Here is an 18,575-nt window from a genome sequence, read left to right as displayed (position 1 = left end):
AGAAAAAGGTGGAAAGAAAGGAAGAGAGCTCCACATAGCAGCAAGGAGCAGTACATAATAGAAACCAAGCAGGTGTCTCCTTTGTCATTTGCTTTCTCTTGGGCAATGGCACAGAGCAGTCTCTCTCCCAGTTCACAGGGGCAGAAAGTAGGGCAAACCCAGCCGCCTCTCCTCCTGGCCAGGCTGGGAGGCAGGCTAGCATTCTGGCTGGAAGCAGGCTCTGCTCAGAAGCCAGCTCACTAGTGAGGAACCCTGGGGCATTTCAGAGCAGCTTCGAGATTAGGCAAGATCACCCACAGCCAGGTTAACATAGTGTTTGGCGCACAGGAAGTGCTCAAAAAATGTGAGCTGCTATTTAGGTTCAGGATCTTTCATTCGAAAAGCCAGGGATCCTAGAGATTTTAGAATTTCACAATTTATAGATTTTAAAAAGGTTATATGTGGTCCAGAATGTCGGCCTATAATCAGTCATCAGAATCTGCATCCAAACACAAATATTCACAGGAATATAAACAGCCAGGAACAGGTTTTGCCAGCAAATGAAGTCTGGCACCAACCTGTGAACAAACTTCCAGTGCTCAGAGTTGTTTGGAAATCAGAACGGCAGAAAAGAGTTTGTAGCCCTAGATTATCACTGTGATTACTGTCAGCCACGCAGGGAAGTATCTTTGGGGCAAGAAGGATCAATGTCACCATTTAGTTGCAGTTCAAGCATCAAACCCCAGACAAATCTAAAACTAATCTCGTATACACAAAGCACTTTTCACGTTTTAAGGAGCTCTGACAAACACATCTGACTCCCACGGCTGAGTCAGTCAGGGAAGGTGTGATCACACCCTCATCTTACAGGAGGGAAAAGGAGCTCAGAAAGGGCGGGGACTTGAGTGAAAGGAGGCTCTGGGATGTGAATCCAGCTTCTCCCACTATCTTAGCACAGTAATCTGCTACCTTGGCCAAATCACCTTTTCTACCACGCTGTCTCCCACCACACCACCACACGTTTTAATTATTAACCTTATTCAGTGGGTTGTGGATGCCGGCTGCCTCCAGGTAGGCTGTGATTTCATATAAGAGTGTGTTATCTTCTTTAGGGTAAGGAAGTGAAGGGTCTTGATAGTGGGCTTCAATATCTGCTAGGAGAGCTCTAAATGGAGGAAAAAAGTGATAAACATTACAGATGAACTGAATTTATACAAGTTAATACGGATTATGATGTTATCTTTCAGGCTTCAGTTTCCTCATGTGTAAAAGAAGCAGAGGAGGAAGGTCCTGCCAACTCTTGATCCTTCCAATTCTCAATTTCCATGCCTGTGATTGATGAGAAGTGGAAAATTTAATTTATAATTATCTTTTGGAGTTAACCCAAATCAAATGCTTTCACCATTCAATTTTTATGAGCTGACTGGACTGTTTTCAATACCTACTTTGTCAAAAGCACTGGTTTAGTGACTGAGAAGCATGGATTATTTATTGTTATGTAGAAGCTTGCAATGAGAGCAAGTTGCTGGTGCTGGGGAAGACAGGCCTGCCCTCCGGGATGTGTGTCCAGACCCACTCCTAGTAATTAACATACTTCTAACTATGCTCAGGATTAGCAATCAGTCCTGTGGAAAGTCAGGTGTGGGTTTTGAAATACAGTTGACCCCTGAACAACATGGGGGTTAGGACCGCCAACTCCCTGCGAAATCAAAAATCTGCATATAACTTTTGACTCTCCTAAAACTTAAATACTAACAGCCTACTGTTGAACACAAGGGTTACTGATAACATAAATAGTTGATTAACATATACTATGTATATGTATTATTTACTGTATCCTTACAACAAATATGGAGTCTGGTGTGTATTAAGAGATCAATGTATGTTGGGCAAATAAATGAATCTCTTAAGAAAAAAAAAACATACACACACACACACACACACACACACACCAAGGGACAATAAAGAGGCTTCTGAAGACAGATTTAATTATCCATGGTAAGGAAACCTATAAATTCCGAGAGCTTTCTTACCCACAAAGAACATAAAACAGTAGATATTAAAGAAACTGATAGTGAACGACGCAGGCCCACAGATGGCTCTCTCAAAACCTGGCACTTACTTATTGAGATTCTCCAAGGCGGCTGCCAGATGTTTGGAGTCAAACCGACAAGAATAATTTAATTCATTGGCAATCTGTTGTCTCAGAATCTGCATCTGCCCAACCTGTGAACAAGCAAGAGAAAAAATGGGTAGAACAGGTAAGGAGGCAAACACCAAGGTTCCACTAGAGGATCACAAAGTCCTACAGAAAAGTTTAAGGATGGCTCGGACTGGCTCCACAGCTAAGAGCAATGTCACCCTTGATGGAGGCACAAAAGACCTTTCAGGACTGCTGGGAAACCTCTTGTATGCCCACCTCGAAATATCCCCAAAGTCTAACATTTTACAAAGTAACCCATTAATGATTAGTTGTTCACGTAGTACAGGTGTCTTTTTTGATCTTTTGTAATAAGTTCTTCCACTGTAGTAGCTGCAATGAGAAGCCTGACTTCCTTTATTTGTCCTAAACTGAAACTTCTCAAGTTCTAAGGATGCCATTGCACTCTAATATTTTGAAATTTGGTGAATATAAGTCTTCCACATCACTCAGCAATTCAGATAAAGTAATAACCTGGGTTAAAAAATAATCCACATAAAATCTACCAAAATCTACCAATGCTTACCCCTAATCCAGGGATTTAGTCTTGTTTTTGTACCTTGAACCCCTTTGGGAATCTAGTGAAGCATATGGACACTGTCTCAGAATATTTCTTTTATATGTACAAAAAAACACAGGATTACAACGAAAGCTAACTGTAATAAAATGTAATTATCAGACTATTAACAGAACAGACTTGTGATATGGAGCTATGCTAACATGGTGGCTCAACCACTGTGATTTCCAAGTAGTGAGGAACATAAATGGTATCTGGAGATGTCTATGATGACTGTCAGGTGACAGCAAACTATTTTGGGGTCCGGTTTGAGATAGATTTCAGCTTGCTCCCATAAACTTGTTGGCATCATAAAGTCAACAGTATACGCTAACTTTTTCTGCCAGTAAATTTCTTATTTTCTGTTCTAGAAAAGGTACCCCTAAAAGATTAGTAATGGGGAGAGGAGGAATAGGAAGAGGGCCGTTATAATGCCAGCAACAATAAGATGAAAATGAACACATTTCTTGAGTTGTCAGGAGCAGAGAAAAATTAAGAAAAAGAGAGTGATTTCTCTAAGAGCAAAGAAAAGTTATTATTTAGATAATAGTTAAAAAATTGTTAAATGACCTCAAATGTATTACTTTTGACTGCTATTCTTACTAGACTATATTATTCTACTTATATGAAGAAAATAAGTCAATGCAAAAAAAAATGTTACTTATAAGTAAGAAACCTTTTATGAGTAGAAATATATTATTTAAAAATCAGAATAGAGCAAGTCCAAGAAAATAGTGGGTTCTCTCTGGCCATTCGGAAATGTCCTTCCAACCTTGTATGTGACCCATTTAATTCCTTGCTTAATTCTAGATACTCTATGTCAAAGATTTCTTTGAAAGTCAACCTATAAATGGAAAAAGAAATAAAGCCAATTTAAGATAACCTGTTCTTATTTAGAGCATGAATCTTGGTGACCAACATGGTATCTTTTTGTGCCCAATTAGTCTAAGCCTTTAATACAACACTGGAGAGGCCAAGGAGCGTGGGAGGATGATAAGCTCATGCTCATTCTACTTATTTACTCGTCTACTTAGAGATATCTGGGTTAGCATTCTTTCCCCATGATTTCTCTAGAGCTGCAATGACCAATACAGCAGCCACGAGTTGCATGTGGCTATTTTAAACTGATTAAAATAAAATTAAAAATTTGGTTCCTCATTCCCACACGTTTCAGGTGCTCAACTTCTCCATGTGGTAGTGGCCGCCGTCACTACTGGACAGTGCAGGGTACTTCCGTCGCTGCTCCAGATCATCAGCACCGCTTAGTGAATGCGAGTTCTCACATTTCAAGAGGAAACGACAAGAAAGTCCTTGGGGGCCTTATGAGATCTCTGAGTTAGACACAATATTTGGCAACCACTGAATTACAAGCAATTGCAACTAACGGCAGTGCAGAACAGCCATTGGGCTGTGAACCATCAGGCAACAAGGGGGAAATCTCTAAGTCTCTTCCAAGAACACCTATCGTCTCCCTTGGCCTCCTGCAGAGGTAAGACTCGGGTCTGTCCAACCTCAGGTCACTCTTCACTCCTCCCAGGTTTTTCCAGCAATTAGAAGCTAAACCTGAGAAGCTCTCAATATCTGAAAATCACCTGGCTAACGGAACGTGAGCCCCACCTAAGAGGACATCTAGCAGAGCCAAAGGCTCCTTGTGTTCCCATTCTGTTTAAGTTTCCAAATTAAAACACACATGCGTGCGTGCGCGCACACGCACACATGCACGCACGCACGCACACACACACACACGCAAAGAACTTACTGGGATTATGGGAAATACATTGTGAATTTGGCCGAGACACAATAAGTACTGTCTCAATGAGCAACTTATCCAAGTGGGAACAGGAGAATGGAACTTTCCCATATTCCTATGGCATTCTAGACTTTTTCTGTGGTGATACTTTTAACCACAAATCAGTTTTCCACCAGGAAATCTACTAGACTGTTAGCAGGCTTTTTGAGGAGACAGGCAGTGTTTCCTTTAACAGTGTCACCCAACAACTGACAATGTTTTGTACATAACAAGTGTTCGATCAAGGGTTGTCGAATATCTTGGATCACTAAGGGATGAGAGCAGGACACAGAAGATTCAGAGGGTCCCTGAGCATCACTGTCACAGTGTCAAGGCAGGATAGCAGAGGAGCAGATTCCACGATAAGCAATCTCATTTCCCTTTCTTATTCATTTCCAGACAGTGTTCTATTCATGCTGTAAGGACAATTTATGCCCCAAAGAACCTGGCTTTCTCACATCTATGCCGACACAAGAGGGGAGAGAGACAGATGGTCTATGAACCGACAGAGCAGTTCATTAAATGAACTTGTATTGTGGGAACTAAGTATTACTGAAGGAGGAAATTTTCCATTTCCTTTGTGAAAGTACCTCTTGCCAAAAGGCATTCCAAAAGAAACATTCCTTGAGCAAAAGGAGAACAAGCCTATGAAAAGCAGGCTCAAGAACAGCCCAGAAAGGAAGATAAGGAAACAAATGAATTTAGAAATAATAATAAATGGAAGTGTTACATTTCTGTTCTAACAACAAAAGAATGGCTTTCTTTGGGCAACAAAATTACAATAAATTAATAATTAAAAAATATAGCATTGATTGTCAGCCTCTCTTCCACAACATACCTTCATTATAGCCTCGAGATAAGCTGTCCAAATCTTCTGTGTTTTGGCAATGGCGGAAAAATAAATTTTATTCGAATTTGCTGAAAAGTTAAAATATAATTTTCTATTTAGTGAATTTGGAAAGGCCACAGTATAATCTCCACCCCAGGCTAGTTTCAGAACACTTACCTACAATACTTTTGAGGGGGCTGACAGCATTCATGAGGGTTTTTAAAGTATCCTGAACAGTTCTGTCTCTCAGGATAATTTTCTGAAACATACTGAGGAAATTCTGGAACAAGAAGGCAAAATCAAAGAACCAGCTATAACGAATAAAATGAATAGTACTCCAGTCACCTAAAATGTTAGGTAGAACAGAGACTGGCCTAAATCAACCCACACTATGATGGAGGAAGCAGCAATTTCAGGTTCCTGTTAGAAACATCCCGTTTCCAGGAAGAGTTGCTGGATTCAAAGAGAAAAAGTCTTACCCTCCCAACATGAAACTCGCAAAAATCATCTACCTATAAAAATACTATGCTGGCCAAGAAATTCTAGCTTATTCTCGTTCTTTACCTAATAGGAATTTACCTAATAGGAATCTCATATATGAGGTCTGATGTCAGTATAGGAAAGCATGAAAGAAAAGTTAAATGATCTACTCTCATCTCTCCCAGGGTAGCAGAAAATAGTCATGAAAGTCAAAAGGCTCACCTGTAACTCCTTTACAATCATAAAGCACAGAAGCCTGTCTAACCCGTTCAGACCGAAAGTCCCCAATGTGGTCTGGATTTCGGAGAAGAGGCGGCTGCTGGTCACTTCTTGATGAGTTTTCATATCATACCAAGTGTTCAGCTGGTCAATATGACATGTCATTCTAAAACAAAAACAAAACGCACCCAAAACCCAACAGCAGCTGAGCACTCATCCTAAAGAGATGTGGAGCTCAACAGAATTGGGGGCAGCAGACATGAGGCACAGTCACATGATCTGTGTTGAATGACCTCTGTATCTAGGCACCCCTAATATCTCCATGGTGACCACCTGATGGACCAGGAAAATATAACTGAGTTAAATCATTTTTTCCTGCCCTATGCTATGTCACTGGCTTGACTAATTCATTTCTACTGAGTCAGGCTGTTTGGAGTTACATTAAGAGGACAAGGTTAGATTCAGTTGCTGGATTCTAGTTGTCAGGCTAGAGGACTTTAGAGCCCAATTTTCAATCCACAGTGTCTTACTTTAAATTTCCAAACACTGTGGACAAAACAGTCTTGTGTTATTTCTATTTTGGTAAGAAAAAAATTGTGAATCCTGGCACCCTATTGAACATTTAAAATTATGATGACAAAGCCATATCCTCTTGTTCTTGTCACCAACCAGTGATTCCTTTTAGACTCAGGAGTGTGATGAGGATGACAACCTACAATATTTACTGAATGCTTATGTGTCAGGTGCTCAGCTATGACCTTTCCATGTGCTATCGTTTTCCTCCTCCTAATAGCTTTGCATTATCTAAGCCGTTTAACCCTCATTTTACAGGTGAGAGAACTGAGGCTCAGAGAGGCCTGATCCCAACATCACATCCTTAACCACCATTTTAATGGTTCTCAAACGTTGGGGAAGAGACCTTAAATCACTGGTAGAGTTTGCTAAAAACAAAATGGCCAGATTTGGTAGGTCTGGCATGGAGCCCCAGCCTCTGAATTTCCATACACTCCACAGATGATATGCCCCCAGTTGTAAGAATCGGCATGTACCTTTACCAAAATGGGGTTTGGGAGGAAGCCGAAAGAGCCTCAGGAGCCAGGGAAGATTTAAATTTGGAAGTAAACAGGAAGAACAGGATGGTTTCCAGAAACGCACACGACTTCTACTTTCGGGCTTCAGAGTGTCTTTCTTACATTGCCCAGTGCTGGCACTTTGAGTGTGTCACCTAAGAGGCTCCCAATACTGATGATGAAATCAATATGATATGGAAGTCCCACTCATGCTGAATCCTTTCTGCAAGTATTAGCATGGCATCAGCTGGAAGGTTTTTGCAAAGGGATTCAGTGATCACCCCATGGGTACCAAGAAAGGAGGAGCTACAAAAAACGCTTTGGATCGCTTACTCTTTTAGGCCCATGAGTCACAAAGTTCATTTCTATTGGAATTTTTGGTCAAGTTTCATAAGTTTTGAGAGACAAAATAAGCCTGAAGGAGGAGGTGGTAGGTACAAGGGAGATAAGTCAAAAGAACATTGAACTTACAAACATTCAACTATGAATACACAGCTGGACAGAGAAAAAAGAGGCAGCATCTTTTCTTGGGTAATTCCACCAATCACTGCATTCAGTGAGATGTGCCAAGGGACATGAGACGGAAGGCACAAACCTGCTCTTCCCTCAGGTGGTCTTAGCACCAACTGCTTCATCAGAGGTTCGACAGGAGCAGGAAAAGGGACTGAGAGAGGCGGCAGGCAAGTCTCGACCATGGTGCCTACCTAACAAATTCTCAAGGGCACTTTTGATTATATGAGATTTTCGCTCACATGACTATGTATGAACTGTGATTCACAGCATGCAAAGCTATGCAGTCTGCCCTTGAACGACACAGTCCTGAAGAGGTGGGCTCCAGAGTCAGAGGGCCTGGTGTGTATTCTGGGTCCTCCACCATTTATTAACTCTGTGATCTTGGGCAAATGACTTAGCTTTTCTATGCCTCAGTTACCTCATCTTTAAAATGAGAAGGATAACAATGCCGACCTCATAAGATTCTTGTAATAAGTAAATGAAGAGATATATGTAATGTTCTTGGAAGAGTGTACAAGGTAAGTGTTCAATAAATGTGAGTTCTTGCTCTCGGAAGTGCTTGGGTGTCGCGCTAAGAAACAAGGAGGTAATCTTAAAAGGTCAGGATATGAGCTGACAAGTGACTGGCAGATGAGCACTCTGTAATTTAAAAAGTTGTAATATACTGGTGAATGCACAGGCCCAAGTGAGCAGAATGTTAACTGGAAAACAAAAGAAGCAGAGACTACAGGTGACCAAATAGATCTAAGGGTTATTGTAATCTATATTTCTTTGGACTGAAGTCACCTGTGTTACGCTAAAGAAAATATAGTCTCAAAAACAGTGAATTTTAATAAACCCATCAGAAGGGATCCAATGGTGGCAAGAACAAGGGTGTGATCTCAGTATACACAATGTATGTTTAGAGCCTCCAACTGCCCACGGTGTTGAAGGCCCAGGGGAATCCAGGTGCACCTACTTTGGGTCTGTGATCCGCAAGATTTCTCTGCAGAGTCGACCAATAAACGTTACAGACTCGTCCACAGGGGTAAACTTTGGTATTGGAATATGAGTGGACTGGTACATACTTTGCCAGTCCTGAATCTAGAAAAAAAAAAAGACACACACATAAATATTTAGTACATTTTTGACAAGGTAACCTAGTTATGCTTTTCTCACATAGTTTTACAAAGATAACGTTGCACGAATAGTGACAATAAATGCTCTTTGGTTTCAAAGAGGAAACTTTTAAACTGTATTAACAGCCTCCCCCAAAATGCCTCAGATCATGTTTATAAAAAAAGAAACATTTGTGAAAGAGTGAAGAAGTGAGAACAGAAAAAGGAACTTCTAGCTTTTCGTCTTATAAGTTAACATATATCAGTGCAATAATAAAAATCCAAAATATTGTAAGGCTGAGAGATACTTAATCTTTCAATACCTGAATCATGTCAATTCCTTAATTAAAAGCTTACAGAATGGCTCCTTGTTAATAACTGACCAAAATCTAACTTCTCAGCTGTGACACTTAAGAATTTGGCACTCGAACAACCCAAATAAATACTAAGCAGAAGACTTGAGTAGACATTTCTCTGAGGAAGATATATGATGGCCAATAAGCACAGGAAAAGATGCTCAGCATCACTAATTATTAGAGAAATGCAAATCAGAACCACAGTGAGATACCACTTCATAATCACTAGGGTGGCTAGAATTTGAAAAAAAAATAAAAAAAATAAAAAAAAATAACAAGTGTTGGTGAGGATGTGGAAAAAAAAGTAGAACCCTCAGACAGACATTGCTGGCGGAAATGAAAAATGGTGCATGTATGTGGGAAACAGGTGGGTCCTCAATAAGGTACACAGAATTACCATATGACCCAGCAATTCCACTCAAATGGAATTCCAATCAAATCCAAGTGATTTGTAAGTCTTCTGAACTCTTGATCACCTGAGTTACAACACTGACAACAAACAACTTCATACCGTAGCCCTTTAATTATGTCTGCTTTCTCCTTCGGACAGTAAGCTCCCAGAGGCCAGGTGTCATATAAAGTTTTCTGCAACCCTCACAGCTCCAAAGGTATTCGTGACGATCTAGTGTGTACTGATTTTTAGTAATTGTTTAAATAAACTTTTGTCTTGGCATTTCTGATAATTAGAGTATTTAAAATGTCAGCAAATCAAGAATTTTACATATTTAGATACCTTTGTTCTTAAGAAGTTATTACACTCTTGCTCCACATTATAATTTATAATACGAGATACTTCTTCCTGCCAAATCTTCAGAGCATAAATGTTGACATAATCCTGTATATATTCAAAGGAACGATGGAATCCGTCCATGGTAGCCCCCAACTCTTTCAGCTTGGGCATCAATTCGCTTGGCTGTGCAAAGAGAAACATAAATTCTATTATAGTGGAGCAGATTGTCAACCACTAAAATCTACACTGGACTTTAAATGAGCCCCTGACAAAGAGACTATAGCAACAGTGTAAGGCAGCTTTGGAAATATGTATTTCCTACCTCATCTAGGATGAATGGTAACTGATGTCAGACATTCAGCAAAGAACAGATTTCATTCACTTGGGGAGGAAGCCTCATACAAAATAATATAAAAGGAATGTTGATGACTTCTCTCACATTATCTGATAAATACATCTACCCTAAAACACTTAAACTATTTTAAATTGCATTTACTGAAGTGCAAGTACTCTAGACGTAAATTTCAGGCCTATGGTTTTTTTTTCTCCTGAGAAAAATGACCATATTCCTTAACAGGTTAAGCAAAATAAAAAAATGATAGCCTTTACAGTTCCTATCTGCTTTAGGGTTAACAAATTCTTTTAACTATAAGAAGTAACTCTGACTCATAAACATCAGTTCAGTTCTTAAACTTGGGGATCAATAGGTGAAGGGAAGAAGTACTGATTTTAAAAAGGATTTTCTTATAATATGGATGGATTACAATATGAGATCAAAAAACACATCCATTGATTGTATTGAAAATTATATATTAGATCTATTTTAGGAGGATAAAGGTCTTATTCATAATAGTTAAAAATGGTGCCTAGTCCATTTTGCAAGCTGAGTGGAGAAAAAGAGAAAGGAAAGACTCATTTTCGCCATCTGCTACCTTGGCTCGAGGGTTGAAGATCAATCCCCTATGAAGAGCAAAAGCAACACGTTTAACTAGCTCCTTCCTTATTCCATCTTCCAGCAACTGTTTCGGATCCACCTGAGTGCAAATCAAAGTAATAAATGGTAGTGAGAAGTTCAGTCCTGAATAAATCCAGAGGAAAAATGGTTTCCGGAATCCAGCATGGAGCACTTTTCTATCTTCTTTCTAAAGGATTAGGATGAGGATTGTTTTCCTTTCCCGTCCCTCTGTGACCTTGTGTAGCTAGGACAGTACTACTCGTAGCCTCTTTTGGACTTGGTTTATCTCCGTAAAATCCATGATGATAATTTTAAAATATGACATTTCAAAGATGGTGGGTATGGAAAGTTTTAAGTTGCCTCACACTTTGATCACTTCATTAAAAGTATAAAGTGCCTTTTCTTATGACCCAGAGAGAGTGGAATGAAGGGTCCGCATTTGAAATCTCTGAATGTTATCTCAGGGCATCTACCACATGGGCAAACTCAAGTTTTGGGTTGGCTCACTCCAGGATTGGACAATTCTCTTTTCTTTTAGCATTCCTGGGATGGTGACTGTAATTGGGGAGATAAAATAAGAAAGCAAATCTGCTATTTAACTCCGTAAGTTTATTTTGGTGATTCTTTCTTCTGTAATGAGAAAGCTTTTGTTACTTCCCAGAGTCTCCTATCAGACCCATAAAACATTGAATAGTTTTAAGGCACTCCTTTGAATTCTTGAGACCTGTATCTTTTTCAAATTTGTAAAGAACCATTATTTTGAAAAGTCATAAAGTCAACTTGATGGGTTCCATCTGGGTTTGGTTATATTTAAACTTCAAGGAAGACACACAATGAAAGTTGCAGAAATTACGAAAGCCAGAAAAACATGCTGAACTACATACATCATGACTGTGCAATCAGCAAAACCAGACTGGGGAGAAACTACAGGTCAAATGCTGTGGGTTCTTCAATGGATAAATTGTAAGATAAAAAAGAATAAAGAAATCTGAAGATTAAAAGAGACTTAAAAGAGATGAGATATATATTTTTTTAAATGGGCAAGTATAAACTATAGTATAGAGAGATTTAATGGATCTCTATTAACTCTGATAAAGTCAGATTATATCTCCATGTATAATCTGTGCGTATCAACTGAATTAAACTGATATCAGGCCTAAAACATGTTTAATGGATTCTATTAACATTCCAGGGGTACTTCTTTTAGCTCACTTTGAGAAAACACACATTGAAGTTCTATATCCATTTTGTTTCATTTCCTATATTTTCTCGGATTTTAGTAACACAAATGTTAATCTGGTAATTTGATAGCTACACACTTAAAAAAAAATCAGAAATGTTCAGATTCTACTGATGTCGGATAAATGGAAAAGTAAATAAAAGCCCCATGAACTATGTCAATGGTTACATCACTAGTCATCATAGGAATGTAAATTAAAACAGCAATGAGTTAAGATACTGCTTTACGCCTCTTGGTAAAGCAAAAATTAGCAAGTGCATAATAATAAGCATTGGCAACATGCGGGAAGAAAATTTCCAAAGGCAGCCTGGCAGTACTGAGACAGGTTATAAAATGGGTATGCAGATTTCAGCAAAATTCTTGCTCAAGTATGTAGAAATTCAGAGAAACTCTGTAGACCATGGGGACATACTCAGAGATACTCATCTTGACACTGTTAGGGTAATGTGTGAGCATATGTGTGGTAATGGGGAGCATAATGTATGGTAATGGGGAGCGTATGTGTGATATTGGACAACACAAGCGTCTGTCGCCAGGCTAATGGTTACGTAAAATGTGAAATTCTATGCAATAGTGAGAAATGACCAACTACTCGATCCATGGCAATGTAAATTTATTTCAAAAGCAATAACTAGTGAGAGAAGTTGGAGAAAGGATGAGAGAGCACAGTGATTTAGATAAATCAAAAACACGTGCGCATATGAAATAACACGACATGCTGAAAATAAGAGTACCTGCATATTTACGGACAGAAATCAAACATACAAAGTGAGTGCTGTGCAGGATGGGAATGGGCATGGGTATCAGGAGACAAAAAAGAAAAAAATATGACAAGAGAGGAGCTTACACGCATCAGTGATGCCAACGGCCTGCCAATGACAGTGGGGTATGATTATCTCAGCTCTCTGCACCTGGGTTGCAGTGTAACAATACTAAAAGAAAGGATGGTGGGGGCGGGGAAGGGAGAGAGAGGGAGAGAGCGCACCTGCTATTTTGTCTAAGGGACCCGAATCATTTTGTTTTCCTCGTTATTATAAAAATTCAATAAAATAGATTTTTCTTAAATCTAAATAACTCTTGGGTATTATGAAAAATAAAGATCACACTTTCTCTTCCTCTATCCATACATGAGTGAATTTCAAAAGCCAGATGTGAAACAGCAAGGGACACAAGACAATAAACACCACAATCATCCCAAGTAAGACGAGGCGACATGGACCAGCATCAAAACCATTACCTTGATGATGCCGACTAAAGTTGTTTTCATCATTAAGATGCCTTCAGTGAAAATGGAAATAGCGTGAGTCAGCTTGGCAACCTTTAACCAAGAAGAAGAGGTTGATGAACTATTTCGGATAGAAGACCCATCATTTCCAGGCCAGGGAGAGCTAAAATCATTGGCTAATGGTCATTTCCAGGGAGAGCTAAAATCATTGGCTAAGTGCCGGTGTGCGCATGCCCTGTTCAGAACTGTGGTGTCACTGAGAGACCACTGTTAGACACTCTGAGAAACTGAGTCAGAAGGTATTAAGTAGTTCTTTAAACTTCGACAAATCATTTCCCCTTCTTTGGGCTTCCGTTTCTCATGCATAAAACAAGGGCAGGACAATGCTGTGAAGGTCCCCTCCAAGGAGGTAAGGCTCGTCAAGACTCTGAGAAGGTAATTTCCTCTCCACATCATTTTTCAAGCAACGCCAGGAGATGCTGATAAAGTAGGCAGACGCTGTGTTTTGGAGTTAGAATAAATGTGGAAATTTTGAGCTGGAAAATCTAAATTCATGATGTAATTTTTGGAGTTGTGTCAGAAGGTATGAAATTAACACTGGGATGAAATGTGATAACAGTGGACATCACATTTTCTATTTTTACTTGATGTTACCTTTCCCATTTTTAAGTTCAGGGAGAAAGAAAAGCAGAGGCGTGTGGGAAGAATGACCTCTGAGGCTGCTACGAATGGGCTTAAAAGTCTGACTACAGGAAACGGTTAATGGAACGCAAAGCAGGAAGCTAAATGTGAAAAGTCTAGATAATCTAGCCCAAGAAGAATAAAGGCTGGTTCACCAAGACTATTCAAGAGAAAAGTGATCAGCCGAGGTTCACTTCCTCTAAGAATACTCAGGTAGGCAAGGCCTTAAATGACATTGGGACAATGTAACACACAAAGGTGTGACTGTACTAAAATGGTGATCTTAGTTATCACTGAGAACGGAAAAAACAACTCAGAACTGGTCTGGTGGTCCCGGGGACATGGCAGGTGACACAGGTCAGTGATATTTCATGGTTTGGGTTTCAAACATCAAAAGGCATGAGTCAAAGGGACACATCACCTCGTATCGTGGGCCAAGCTGAGCATAGTCCTTCAGCTTGTCTTTGTCCAGGCGAGTTGGCACTTCAATGATATCGTGGGTCTGAAGCTTTATGATCTTTAGCAGAGAAGTAAACATACTTTCTGGAATGATCTGCAAAACCTTTAATGAAAGGGAAAAGAAAAATGATTAAACACCTCTTTTACTGTTCTTTGCTGGCACTTAGGTGACAGTAAGAAGGGTACCAGTGTGTACAAAGCCATTTGTTGATAGGAAGGGATGCCGAGAGACCTAAAAGAGCTCTTTTAATAACTGCTCTCAGGCACGAGGTATGTTCCTTCACACTTTAGTTGCTCATAGGATATAAAGCTAATCCTCATAGAAATGCTGCAAAAAGACATAACTTTTCCTTGTCACAAACTTTTAAAAGATTGAGGTTCAGAGATGTTAAGAAACATGGCCGTAGAGCACTCAGTTATTGACACAGGCAAATTTTGAATCTAGGCCTGTCTGGCTCCGTGATGCACTTAAGTTTTTAAAACAAGGACCAAAATCCTTCTCAAAACTTTAAGTTCCAACCAGGATATGTTGGCTAGATCTGGCACTTTCTACCAACTGGCTCTGGGACTTTGAAGAAGCCATTATAATCTCTGTTCCTCAGTTTCTACACTTATAAAATGGGGGTTAAAACCACCAGCATTTAAAAAATAGGTGTCACAGTTCTTTGAAAGTTAAACCATATCAGCACATCCACAGTACCAATAAGAATGTTTTTTTCATGTATTGCAAATTTATGGAATAAAATTAATAACAAAGGAAAGAAACGTGGGTGTGCTTCTTACAGGGCCCCAAGATTACCGTCTGCATTGAAAAGAGCAGGTATTGTGACAATAAAATAAATATCACCTTGATGCATTCCTTACCTTTCTCACATAGGAAACCAATTCGCCAGAATAATATTGAGACACACTAAGAAGGTCAGGGCTATTTGCCTGATTAATACGTAGAAGGGGCAGGTCAAGGGCAGAGGCAAGCTGGAAGAAAAATAAGATACAGCTGTTTCTCTGCTGCAAGAAGTCCTAGAAATTTCAATATTTCTAGAAATACTAACATATAAGAAAGCTCTTGGGCTTTACTCAAGAGACAGCAATGATAACGGAATTCATTGATGTCATTAATGCTTTCTGACAACAACATAATTAAAAATAAATAATAGCCTTTTGCTACAGCAGGTATTCTCAAATTGTGGTCCCTGTACCAGCAGCATCAACTTCATTGGGAACTTGCTAGAGATGCCAGTTCTTGACCCCACCCCAGGGGCAAAGCCTAGTAATCTGTGTTGTGATGAGACCCCTGGGGATTCTCATGCACCCTCAAGTTTGAAAGTGACTGTGCTACAGACATTTTGATTGTACTGAGTCCAATCAAAGATGTCATGGTACATAAGAAGTGCCATTACTTTATGTACCACTCATGAAGAAAAACACACTGACAATTAAACTACGATATGTCATCAATGATAAAAGCTAGCTCCAACTACAGAGATGTTAAAATATTAAAAGCAGTGTACCTCAGAATTGATATATATGGTAATTCTCTCAGAAGCTCCTGAGTAAATTATTTGTCCACTTATTACGATTTGAAATTACCCAAGAGCAAGGGCCATGCAGAATTTTTTTACTGAGTAAGTAAAAGGATTTAATTCTATCTAGGGAATAACAGATCCATAGGATTCACATTTTAAATATACTGGTAGAATTTAAAAAACAAACAAACTGATTTCTTCATTTAAAAAGATATTCCAACTTATAAATTCAAACTTCAAATATTTCTGGCTCCTTTTGAAACTATGCTCTCATAGAATAATTGCTAACAAATTTCAGTCCATAAAAGTACTTAAAGGATCCAATTTTTTAAAAGGATGAACTCTTGGGCTGAATTAAGAAATGAGGTAATCGCGAAGGCCGACTCTCTCCTCATAGCTGAGAATGCGATCTCGCTGTTCTTTGCTTACCTTTAGGAATGTGGCTCTGAGTTTAGTGACCATGGACGGGTTTACCCTTATGCTTTCTTGCATGATAGATGTGAAACTGCAAAGAGAGGAAAATGAGAAGAAGATGTGCACAGTGGCCTTCATCAAGGGCAAACCTCAGGCTAGCCACGTTACCTGTCGATTAACTGCCAAGCAAAGGAAAGGTCCCCAACGATCTGCATTGTGATCAGGACCTCCTCTTTGATGTTAATGGTTCGGATCATTTGGTGGAGAAACTTGCGAGTATCCGCAAGAAACTGACAGACTTGCAGATTTGATTCCAACTGGTGAAACTCTTGAACCTATGGTACAGAAATACATTTAATGTAAAGATCCTGAATGGCCTCTATGGTGTTTGTTTTTACCTTGAAAACACTTTAAATAAAGCACGCTACTTACTAAGAATTTCTTGGCCAAATTCTTATTTCAAATTATATAATTTCAGAGATGTGTAAGCCAAGTCATAAAACAACACACAAATTTCTAGGATTAGAAAATGTCGCACTACTTCTTATGCTGTAAAGATATGACACAATAAAGTGAACACTCCCAATTTCCATTTCAGTATCAACAAACATGTATTAGAAAATCTTCTTAATTCTGAAGATTTCAGGATTGCTAAAAAACGAGTTACATCACAACCAAGGTGCTGGCACTTGTACACTATTATGTTCTCTTGATGTACTCTTTAGAAACAAAATGGTTCCACCGTGTCCTGAAATTTTAATATATATAATTCAAGGGGCCTGGGCTATCTACCAAAATAAGTGATGCAAAAGATAAAAAGCCACCAGAGATTTACAAAGTTGTTTACAGTTCTACCATAGACTAGAAAATCCCCAAACAACCAAAACTAATAGTACAAGTGAGCAATCGTTCCACAGCGGCGTGGGAATCTGGCACTCTAACAATGGATTATTACGCTGTGTGGCCACTGAGAGTGACTATCCTAAAAACCTTGCAAAAATAAGAAAAAGTCTACAAGACAATATGCCGAGTGAAAAAAAGCATGAATTATAGCTTTGAAATGTACAATTATACCAACTGGACAGGGCTCCAGCTGAGTATAGATGATGTTTTCAAAATAACAGTGTTTATGGTTATTGTTCCAATGCATTTTATTTTCCATTTTAAACCTACTTCAACATACAATTAAAATTTTAAGAGCGTGGAAGTATAATAATTCTTTTTTTTTTTTTTTTTGGTACAATCACTTTTGAGTGGATAAAAAAATTATTTTTTTCAGAAAAGAAAATATTGTTTATAAGCATATGATTATTTTCATTTTTGCATATTCCTTTCTAGATTTTCCCCCAAAGAACAGCCTTTTTACAAACCTAAAAATGGTGTATACAATGCAATTTTGTTTTTGCTTTTACTTCCTTACCACACTTTCCCCAATGTTTCTGTACTATTTTTATAACTATTTTTCTGAGACTTCACGTTTCCACAAGTTGAAATATCATAAGTTTTGCTGTCATTCTCTGCATGCCGGTCATTTAATTATTTTTACAATTTTAGGACCTTGTATATAATATTACAGTGAGGACATTAATTCATACTGCTTTTGCTTGTGATGAAATATTTTCATAGATACATTTCCAGGAACAAATTGCTGAGTGGGTCAAAAGGCATGACTGATGATGTAAAAAGACTTTCCTTACCTCCTCCAAAGCTTGTATTAGTTGCACAGTTTTCCTGCCTGCAGCAGTTGAATCATCGTAATTTAAAGACAATATCTGTTTTGAGATCTCTCTGAACCAAGCTTGAAGATTTTCTATTAATACAGAAACAAGGAAAAACTATTGAAATCCCATAATTCCTAGAGCCATGGCTTTGAATTTAATTAATTCTTTACAAATCTAGTTCTTACTCCCAGAGCTTTTACTATCTTCTTATAAGAGAAACAAAAATGCCTGGGGCATTCGATGTGGAAGAGATGAAACTTTCTACCCAAGTAGCTCAGTCTGCAATACCTGGCAGAAAAGGTTTAAAGGCCCAAGTACTTGCTGTAAATTGTCTGTGTGCAAAGGTGGCAGCGGCAGTGGGGAGGAGAGGGGAAGGAAAAGGATGGCGCACAGAGTTACCAGAGAGAGCTTTCTGGAGAAGTGAGGAGGGGCACAGACCTGGACAGACAGAGAGGAAGAGGGATAGTTTATCCCTAGATGAGGGGACATGCATGAGCAGAGGTTTGGGGGTAAATATGACAGTGGCATGGAGGGAA

At 39.0% G+C, this 18,575-nt stretch overlaps 1 protein-coding gene across 1 annotated transcript in view; it reads right to left on the bottom strand.

Annotated features, from left to right (window-relative positions):
* Nucleotides 1-18,575, bottom strand: part of WASHC5 (WASH complex subunit 5) — a 53,425-nt gene that overhangs the window by 10,112 nt on the left and 24,738 nt on the right. The window contains 14 exon segments of the mRNA XM_006916560.3: nt 1,015-1,144; nt 2,102-2,205; nt 5,363-5,442; nt 5,531-5,633; nt 6,056-6,218; nt 8,594-8,718; nt 9,822-10,001; nt 10,751-10,852; nt 13,251-13,331; nt 14,341-14,481; nt 15,243-15,353; nt 16,334-16,409; nt 16,487-16,653; nt 18,016-18,128. Coding sequence (XP_006916622.1) covers nt 1,015-1,144; nt 2,102-2,205; nt 5,363-5,442; nt 5,531-5,633; nt 6,056-6,218; nt 8,594-8,718; nt 9,822-10,001; nt 10,751-10,852; nt 13,251-13,331; nt 14,341-14,481; nt 15,243-15,353; nt 16,334-16,409; nt 16,487-16,653; nt 18,016-18,128 — 1,676 coding nt within the window.

Source organism: Pteropus alecto, unplaced genomic scaffold (assembly GCF_000325575.1).
Source record: "Pteropus alecto unplaced genomic scaffold, ASM32557v1 scaffold164, whole genome shotgun sequence".
NCBI classification, from domain to species: domain Eukaryota; kingdom Metazoa; phylum Chordata; class Mammalia; order Chiroptera; family Pteropodidae; genus Pteropus; species Pteropus alecto.
This window is presented reverse-complemented; position numbering and strand designations above follow the sequence as displayed.